At 36.8% G+C, this 10,540-nt stretch overlaps 2 protein-coding genes across 2 annotated transcripts; one reads left to right on the forward strand and one right to left on the reverse strand.

Moving 5' to 3' along the window:
• The first annotated feature begins 272 nt into the window (after positions 1 to 272).
• LOC143549561 (uncharacterized) lies at positions 273 to 3,140 on the forward strand. Its single transcript, XM_077040446.1, has 4 exons — positions 273 to 514; positions 1,527 to 1,670; positions 1,756 to 1,961; positions 2,962 to 3,140. The coding sequence occupies exons 1-4, from the start codon at positions 273 to 275 to the stop codon at positions 3,123 to 3,125; spliced, it is 756 nt and encodes a 251-aa protein (XP_076896561.1). The 3' UTR covers positions 3,126 to 3,140.
• A 1,654-nt stretch (positions 3,141 to 4,794) lies between these two features.
• LOC143549544 (uncharacterized) lies at positions 4,795 to 9,511 on the reverse strand. Its single transcript, XM_077040432.1, has 4 exons — positions 9,227 to 9,511; positions 7,876 to 8,154; positions 7,632 to 7,769; positions 4,795 to 6,330 (listed from the first exon to the last, which is right to left on the reverse strand). Exons 1-4 carry the CDS (start codon positions 9,509 to 9,511, stop codon positions 4,795 to 4,797), a joined length of 2,238 nt encoding a protein of 745 aa, XP_076896547.1.
• Between the last annotated feature and the right edge of the window lie 1,029 nt (positions 9,512 to 10,540).

Raw genomic sequence — 10,540 nt, forward strand, 5'->3', positions numbered from 1 at the left:
ATGCATGATTAACCTTCCGCCACTTTTAGCGTTATTTTCAAGATATTAGTAAAGTAATATCAAAACTAGTGCAATTTCACGTTTGCCCCTGAGGGCCCACACATATTATATATATACATTATATGCGCACACTGCAAGTAGGGTGTTAGTAAAACTATTAAAGGAAGCATTTTAATGGTTTATATCATGAATGAAAATATGAATAAAATGTATATATCTTATATACATATTTTCTCTTTTGATAGTGAATCAAAGATCAATAGTACACAATAATGGCAGACTATCACTTTGTGTACAAAGATGTTGAAGGATCAACAACTCAATGGGACGATATTCAAAGAAAGCTTGGAAATTTGCCACCAAAGCCGCCTGCGTTCAAGCCCGACCCGTTTACTCCCGCTGAAGATGAAGATCCCAAACCGAAAGACACGAACTGGATTGATAGCAAGACCGAAGAACAACTTGAAGATCTTGAAGACGATCTTGATGACAATCGGTTTCTCGAAGAATACAGGTAGGATTGTTAACGAGCTGAATGTTTAGTGAACTGAGCTGTTCGTTTATATGATAAATGAATGAACATGAACATAGGTTTTTGTCCATTTAGTTAAATGAACGATCATGAACACATGTCTCGTTCGTTTAGTTATGTTCATGAACGTTTGTTTATTTAATAAGTGAACGAACATGAGCAAAACTTGTTGTCCATCTAGTTATATGAACAAACACGTAGGGATGTATGCAACCTGTTAAGTTTTGGGATAAGGCCAGACTGCCAGAGTTGACTTCTGTTGTAGCTGCAATATGCATAATCTATTAAAACTGTTAAGTTTTAATGTTCAATTTTGGTGTTTTTAAGTCTTAATTAGTTCCTACTTGCTACGATTGTTAGTGTTTTGCAAGTTGCAAAAGGTTAATTTGTTAGTGGTAGGAGAGTATACTGAATTATTAGTGTTAATTGCTATATATATAAATTTTACATGATATTAAAATTACCATATCCCACCGATATCTCACCGTGATAACCGATATCTCAAATATCGGTCCCTGACGATATCCGATATTTTTCCGCATTAACCGCTTAGAACCCGATATTATGAACGTAGCTCCGCCCCTGAATTTTGTGGACTCGCTACAATTTAGTATTTTTTTCTCGCCCCAACAGATTGAGTCCATGGTTACTTTTAATTAGTGCTCACTCGCTTATGTTTGTGCATCTATGTTTGGTTAGGTATTTTCGTTTGTGTTGATAATGACTGTTCGTTTATATTATTAACAATATTAACAAGCGAGCATAAACAAACATGAACACGCTTATTTTTTTAATGAACAAACACAAACAAGAAAACCTCGTTTGTTTAACTGGTCATGTTTGATTGTTTGTTTGGTTAAGTCAAACCGTTTACAAGCCTAAATACAGGTTTTTTTAAAATCGTACAATTTTTTGTTCATTACTAACTTTCAAGCTTAGAAATCATACAATTATGGCTTTAAATTATTTGTTCTTATTTTTTATTTCCTTATAGGAGAAAGAGGTTGGCAGAGATGAAGAATAGTGTCAAAGTCCCAAAGTTCGGGTCAATCAAACACATTTCCGGGTCTGATTTTGTGCGTGAAGTGTCACAAGCCCCGTCAGATGTGTGGGTGGTTGTTATCTTATACAAAGACGGGTATCGTTATTTTACTCGTATTTTAAATTTTAATTATATTGGTTTTGTTTTGTTTGTTATTAGCAGTTGATTAATCTTTAAATAGGTACCCTGAATGTGGTGTCCTGATGCAATGCATGGAAGAACTGGCAACAATGTATCCCGGAACAAAGTTTGTTAAGATAATATCAACCGATTGCATTCCTAATTACCCGGATCGTAATCTCCCAACGGTATTGGTTTATAATAATGGTGTTGTGAAGGCAAATTATGTTGGTTTATATACTTTTGGTAGAAGATGCGCTCCCGAAGGTACATTTTTTTTGACAATTTGATATGCTATTCACAGTTATCAAATGCGCTAGGCGCACTCAAGGCGTTGGCTTTGCCTGACGCCAAAAAAGCGAGGGCCTGAGAAAAAAAGAGCGCACTTAATTAAAAAAATCAAAAGGGTATTATGTATATGAGAAATAATAGTGTATATTACATTTAATATCATCTAATTAGTACCAAGTGTTCTAAGATAGTCAAGGTTCAAATGTAATTCTAAAACTTGAATAACAAAATGTTGAATGTAATTCCCGTGACCTCTCCTATATCTAAGTTTCAATAGTACTCCTTGCGTTTCTTTTGTTCGGCTTTTATCTTATCATGTTCCTGTCATAGACAATGCCGTAGCGCTCACCTATAGGGCTGTAAACGGACCGAACCGAACCGGACGAGACCTTGTCCGTGTTCGTCTATTAAGCTTTTGTCGGACAAATGGACGATTCATGAACACTCTACCGAACGAAAATTCGTGTCCGTGTCCGTCCATTAAGGAATTAAGTTTGCCCGTGTTCGTTTGTTTCTGTTTGATAATATTGTAAACGGACACTAATTGACAAACGAACACACGAACATTAATGGACAAATGAACACTTAGCGTCACTATTGAAAGTTGATGGACAAACATACATAAACGACTCTAATGAATAAATGAACATAAACAACTGCATATTGATTTCAAAAAGTATAATCATTACCGGACGCTCACAAACACTATTTAACGAACGCGGTCTTTGTCTGTGTTCGTCTGTTAAGCTCACCGAACGAAATTTTTTTATGTCCGGTTCGTTTATTAAACGGACATCATGCCGACGGATGTCCAGACGTCCAGTTCGTTTACGGCCCTACTCACCTAGGAACTAGAAGCGCGCTTATTGAGCCTTGCCTGAAAATTAGCCCTAGGCGCAAGAAGCGAGGGCTTTTAATAACTACAACGTTATTAATTTATCGTCTTTAAATTGCTAAATTTATTATGTATCTGCAGGTGTTGCTATGGTTCTGTGTCAGTCAGATCCTGTGCTTAATGATGGGCAGAGTGAAGGTGAAGCTTCTCGAGAAGCTGTTCTAGAAGGAGTTCGGAGGAGGTTTATTGAGAATGTGGTAGCACAACATGAAAATGATGATGATGATGGGTATTCAAGTGACTAGAATCTTGGTCTGTTTTTTAGTTTTTGTGTTGAATCTTCGGTTGTTGGTACGATGCTTTAAGGTTATTGTTATGTACTGGATTTTTGTTTATTGTTTGGAACTGTGAACTTTGCTTTCTGTCATAAAGATGATATTTGCTAACCACTTTCCTGCTTAACTAATTTTTTTACTTGTTTGCCACGTCATCGAATGACATACATTTGAAACTGATGATGCAAAAAAGCTTGTCAACTGCAGGCAAAAGCTAATACATTGGGTTTAAGTTTGACGCAATTCAAGTACTTGCGTACGTGGCATCACAAATGGTTCAAGTGGCTTGTCGCCAAACGGGTACTCACCGCCTGAAGATATTCTTAGCTTATGATATCTTTTAACAATATCACACCATACATAACGCAGTTTATTTCTTGGGAGCGTATGTGAAACAACTTTTTCTTTTTTTTGTAGTAAAAAGGCCGAAGCCTTGGCAAACTGTATATCAAACAACAAAAGGTACAATACAAGGCATCTTAGCAAGCCGGAACATGTCCCCGAGGCCCAAGCTAGCCAAGACCCAAAAAAGAAACAAACTGCTCTACAATAGAGGTGCACATTCCGGTTAATCGATAATCGGTTATTTATTTGGTGAGAAATAATCGGTTAGACCGGTGAATCAGGTCGGATACTAACCGGTTTTGAGACAAAAACCCCTACCCGGTATAACCGGTTTTGGGTATAACCAAACCGGTTAACCTCAATAACCGGAAAAAAAAACGGTTTTTTTTTACAAAATAATCAAAAAAAAAAAAAAAAATCGGTTAACCGGTTTCGAAAATCAATAGTATAAACTGGTTACTAACTGGCGGTTAGAACCTGGTATAAACCGGTTAGCTTGTGCGCCTCTACTCTACAATGGTGCTAGCCCAACTACCATACAAGAATCGAAAGTTGGGCTCAGAAAACAACTTGTCTTAACCATCTGATCTTCAAACTCCTTTCTTTCCTATATACCTGTACACTGATAATAATATGTGACCTCACCTCCGGGAACCTCACATTCAAACCATTTGAATTCACAGGGTCTAAAATAGGGAATCATTGTGCAAATAACGGCGCGATCACACCTGCACGTTGTTCTTTGCTGCATCATCGATGATGAATAAGCCTCACCTTTTTCACTGGTCTTCTGCATTGAAACGGGCCTCGGCTTACCTATTAGTTCTATAAAATAGGCCAGCCGTATAACATATCTGATATCATTCCAAATTTATAAACTTATTTGCATATTAATTACTCGTATCTTGTAAAATTATCATCAACTTAATTATTTTACTTGCATTAAAGTTATTTAACGTGTAAAAAAATCATATTTTAACGTTAATTGCAAGCATGAATCTTGTTTTACTCATATGGGAGTTAAAAGTCATGACAGCAGACAAAGACTAAAGTAATTAAAACTTAAAAGACAAACTTACAACATGTCTGCAATGTTCAAGTCATTGTATAAAGTGGTCATAGCAATGTGTATATTCTGCGTATAACGGTATAAGTATTGTCAGACTTAGAAGTACGGTCGTAGGAAAATTGTTTTTATTTAATTATTTGATATAACAAAATACTTCAAGATGAAGTATTTCATACTTTCATGGTACCATATCCATATCTATACATACAAATGCCAATTCTCTAATCATTTTCTCATACTTATGGCTTCTCTTGTCACAAGCTTTATTCCCCTAACCCACAACTCGGCCATCTCTAACCCGCCGTCACAAACAAAATGCACCTCTTTGTTCTTCACCGTCACAACCCGAAACACCCCTGCCAAGTCAGCACCACGCTTCTTCGTCCTACACCTCGTAAAACCAACACCGGGTCCCACCTCCGCTTCTCGACAAACCACGTTTCTACTACTTGACTCCCCCCATCTTAAAACCCCTTCACTAGTCATTTTCAAGTCTTTCCTATGCGAACCGCCTCTTCCTCCCTTTGTATGTTTCAACACGTTCTCACCACGAAGAACTAGCGCTCTGGCAAGCTCGTTTAATATTACACACTCTGCAATGTTTTCAGTGTGTTTTCTCGCAAGCGAGAGGGCGGTTTCCCCTTTCGAGTTCTTGAAACCACAAACCGACCCACACGAGATCAACACTTCACACATTTCTCCATTGTTTTCCCTTGCGGCTAACATGAGAGGAGTGTATCCGTCCCCATCGGGGACGTTTACATCATACCCTCTACTGGTCAACAGTTTGACCGCATGCACGTCACCATGACGTGCAGCGTAATGTAGGGGGTAAAAACCTCTAGCATTTTCGCTACCCTTTTCTAGCGTAAACTCGATCATCACCTTCTCGAACATATCCGAATTCTCGTTTATTTTCGATAAAGAAATCGCGGTCTCACCCGCTTTATTAGTAAGCTTAACGTCGCACCCAGCATACACTAAAACCCTAAAGCTTTCTATAAACCCTTTCATCGCGGTCACCATAACCGCCGAAAACCCCTTTTCGTCTTGTTCATCGATATCAACGTCGTCTCGGGAAATCAACGCTTTTAAAGCGTGTACATCACCCGAATGAGCTACAAACATCAAAGGCGAAAACACGGACAAGTTACTAGACACGGGTACCGTACCCGATCTAGTAACATCCAACACGGCTTTTTGAAAACCGAGAGACCATCGGTTTGACTCGGCTATAGACCGAGCGGACTGCCCAGTCAAGTTAGTCAAACCGAGGTCCGCTCCAGCTTTAGTCAACACTTGTAGACCCTCTTCCTGTTTAAACTTAGCACATATCATTAGAGGGGTGTTACCATTTTGTTTGGTTTTAGAATTAATGTCACACCCGGAGTCTATAAACACTTGAATAATATTATTAAACCCAAGACGTGCAGCCAAGTGTATGGGTCGGGTTTCATCTTTATGGGTGGTTTTGATTGGGTGTTCTATGAGGGACCCACATTTTATAAGTGTTTTAACCGCTCCTACGTTGCCGCAAAGTACAGCGTGATGTATGAGAGTTCTACTGTTGTGGCATGTGTCTGGTGAGAAGTGTTGTAGTAACATTTGTAATATGGAACCAGTGGCTTCAAAATACTCTACTGCACACCAAGTGATCGGGTACGGGTCGGATAGTCCGGCTCCGACCCGGAATTCGTCACCTGAATTCGGATCCCATGACCATGCTCCTAGTTGGACCTTCATGTTGACATTTGCACCCATCTGAAAATAAATAAATAAATAAATATTTAAATAAATAAATAAAACATGCATGTGGCAGAAAAAGACAAAAGCATATTGTCGGTTGACCGGTTAAATGGACCAAATATTTTTGTAGGGTTCAAGTTGGACTATTTTAAAATCATTTTTTATTTGACTAATATATATATTTTGTCATAAATTGATGGTATGCAAGATATGCTTTAAGGAAATGATGCAGTTTCAATAATAGTCTAGTTCAGTTTTATGCATAAAATGCGGGTTTGAATGATTTCAACCCGTTTATCGTGTTTCTGTTTGAAGGCTTGAAGCTAGGGAGACGTGTCATGTTTTGTTAAACAGACAATGTTAAAGTTACTTATGAGAAATTTAACACGTTTATTGAAGCCGAATATGACGTGTTCAATTAAAAATGTCCTTTACTAAATTATATATATGTAAAACTTTGTAGTTTTAAACTTTTAATACACTGGTCTTGAAACTATGTCGTTTTTAATCTTTTATATACCGAAGGCCGACACCAACCACTTAACCCGTTTAACACAATTACTTAGACGGGTTAAACCCATTTACATACACGTGTCGCTATCGTGTCAGCCCATTTACCCGTACCCATTTAACTTCATCTGAATATAACCTGAATCAGATATATTCATAGGAAGATTGGTCAAAAATGTCCCAGTCTATAAATAATATAGGGCCCTGAATAATATCTCAATATCCAATTATTGCAGTCAATGCCAGCTGGAAATATTTTGTACATTCCGTATTTGCTTACTTTTAATTGGGACATAAAATGATAAAATGAGTAAATATTTTAGGAAGAACACTGACAGATTTAGTAGGGACATGGGTGACATGTTCTATAGTAGTGAAATAGAATAAGATCTAAAGTGGTAATGGATATTATTATTATTATTATTATTATTATTATTAGTATTATTATTATTACACACACCTCAACCAACAAATGGACAAATGCAGTTTCTGAATTTTTTGTGATATTTGCTGAACCATGATGATGCAAGTACCATATAATATAAGTTATAAACATCATCAATGACTACAAAACTCCAGCTGTTTAATAGTTGTTGTAACTTGTAACAAAGATACTAAATGGCCCCAGAATCTTGAAAAGATAGTGTCAAAAGGAGTTGTATCCAACAGTGGGGTAAAGTTGGGCTTAGTTTTCTCAATAATCCAAATACAAGTTAATGGTTTCATATGAAATTATTAAGGCTTTAACAATAAGATGTAACGCAATTGATTAGACTTTAGACCCCAACTAGATTGAGAAGTGTTACCTGCAACAGCAGATTAACAACCACAACTTGTCTACTAACAACGGCTGCAACAAGCGGCGTGCAGTTGGTATTTGTATGTAGAGAAGGCTTAGATGAGCAAAGCAGCACTCTAGCAGATGCATTTATATCCACACCACACTGTCATTACAGATCGCAATCATATCATGTTAATGTTTGATAATAACACGAATTATAGTAATAATTAATAACCAACCAACCGACGTACATATTGATGTTTACGTACCTTCAAGAGAGCATCAACCATATCGATAAATCCTCTGCAACATGCAATGACAAGAGCATGCACAGCAATATGGGGCCTGATCAGATCAGAAGCCATTAGCAACTCGATAAAACTGCCACCGCGCCCATGACAGCTGGCTTCTAATAGAGCTTCCTCACAACACAGTTGAGAGGCACCGGCTTTGAGTAAGATCTCAAAGATCTCAAGGTGGCCCTCTCTTACAGCCGCTGTCATTGAATATCCTCTAAAAAGCTTCTGGTTAACATCGGCTCCATGGCTCTATTATTACCAAAATAGCAACAAAAAATTGTCATTTTGCAAAATGGACAAATAAAAGCCATATTGGAACTTAAGATCATAGTATTCATTTTAATCATTCTTTATAAACCAGATCAAGAGTTACAAATCACATGGATTTTTATGAAGTAAATTGAATCTTGTGAACACACTCTTATCAAGTTATCGGTCCTGTATTGTTGATTAAACTACTACTCCTTACTAGTTTAATGTGTGCTATTAAGCAATAAGTCAACAGAAACAATTGACTTAATCCAGATCTAGCTCTTTCTGTGTATTCTGAACTTATTAGTTATTCCTAAAGTGAACTTTACTAAACTGTTGGATTAATAATTTAATATCAAACTTTAAACTAATACAGGATTAATATTATCTTAACATTAGCATAATCAACTCAAAACATCAATGAAACCATAAATCTAGCAGGCATTGTTCTCCACAAGTTATACAAACCATTGATGCATAATACACATAATTGCTAGCCCTAAATCAACTAACTGGCCACAATTGTTCCGCATTTATGGGTGAGCAATAACCGAACCGTTAACCAAGCCAAACCGAAAAGCGGTTTTCGGTTATTTTTTGTACCGTCGGTTAACCGAAATGAACCGAACCATTCATATTTTCATACATTTCTAGCTTTTATACCTCCTTTCATGAATTTCATGTATTTACGCCTCCATTTCATCATCTCATGTATTTATATTTTCATTTCATGTATTTATGCATGCATTTTATGCATTTATGCATCCATTTCATGTATCTCTAAGTTTTAACATAACTTTGATTTTGTTTATTAACCAAACCGACAACCGAAAAAATTAACCGAAAAACTACGATTGGCTAATTTGGTTGAGGCTAATAACCGAACCTTGAACACTACGTTTGTAAATTAACCCGTTCAATTCAAAATAATAATAATAATAATAATAATAATAATAATCAAGTAATCAAATTCAAACTCAATACCAGCAACTTCCTGACGAGCTTTACCGACCTAAACTAAACTAAATTAAATAATAATAATAATCAAATTCAAACTCAAATTTAATACCAGTAACTTCCTGACGAGCTTCACATTTCCGGTATGTACAGCAACGAACAAAGGAGTGACGTCAGACATAAACTCGTGGTACTCGAACCGCACCACATTCTCCGACTCACCGCTGCAAATAACCTCCGGCATACGGAGCTTGACGGAAAGAGTACCGACGAAGTTGACGTCGACGTAAGGATCGTTAATGATGTGAAATGCGGATGTGAGATCTGCTTCAAGGAGGCGTTGAGAGACTTCGGCCTCGTAGTTGACCGGAAATATCTGTTGTTGACCGAACACCATCGTCTTTGGAAAGTTGTTACAGTCACACTGAGTGAGTGATTTGTTTACAATTGGTTGGATTGTTATTATTTAATGGGAGGAAGGTTCTCTCTTTATTAAAATTGAATAATGTGACCGCCTGAGAGCAGGGGGAAGGTGTGATTAAGTATAATTTAATCACGCTTAAAGTTGCCAGTTTGGATTTCGAGTTCACCTGGATTTTCGTCTCACCGTGTGTTATGCTCTTGTGACGGCACAACGACTGTTAAGTGGCAGCCGACAGATGGTTTCTCAGGGAACGCCCATGCCAAACTCTAAAGCTACCTTGGGCCCGATTAAGACAACATAGCCTGGCCAAAGTGGGGCATTGGGACTCTCCAAATTTGGAGAATGCGGTAGCCCAAATACAAGAAATCATCGTTCTAAAAAAATGCGTGAGTTGCAATAGAGATATGATGAAAACTTGGTCAGCATCGGTATGGTTCCTCATGGTATAAATTAGTATTGCCTGAGTTACATGTCTAGTTTAATATTTCAAGAATACTATACATAAATTTTTCTAATATAAAATAGCTTAGTTAATATACTAGAATAACAAAATAAGTCCAGTTTGCTAACTATAGTAACGGAAAAAAAAATAATGACTAGCATAAAGTTTTTATTGAAGCGTGGATATATTGTTAGAACACTCTTGTTATCAAAGCTAATTATTATTCTAATTAAATTTATCCAAAATTTTAAGCTCGGGGACATGATTTAAAGCATTTACATCCATCCATCAAATAATGTGAGTAAGGTTTTTAAAACGTAGAGAGTAGTTTAGCATGCTGTGAATTGTAACAGAGAGAAAATATAATAATTTTTTTGTATATTTAAAAATAGAAATGCCGACTTTAGAACGAACATTCATGCACACATAGGAATTAATCAAATGAAATTATAAGGTACAGATGTACCAGCAACTTATTATGAAAGTTATATAAGTCTTGGGTTAGGTTCAAATAAAAAGTTTGATTGTTTTAAGAAAGCCAGGAGGGAGGGTATTTTGTA

This window comes from Bidens hawaiensis, unplaced genomic scaffold (assembly GCF_021521415.1).
Source record: "Bidens hawaiensis isolate Kalapana, Puna unplaced genomic scaffold, B.hawaiensis_p1.1 tig00015640_1, whole genome shotgun sequence".
NCBI lineage: Eukaryota > Viridiplantae > Streptophyta > Magnoliopsida > Asterales > Asteraceae > Bidens > Bidens hawaiensis.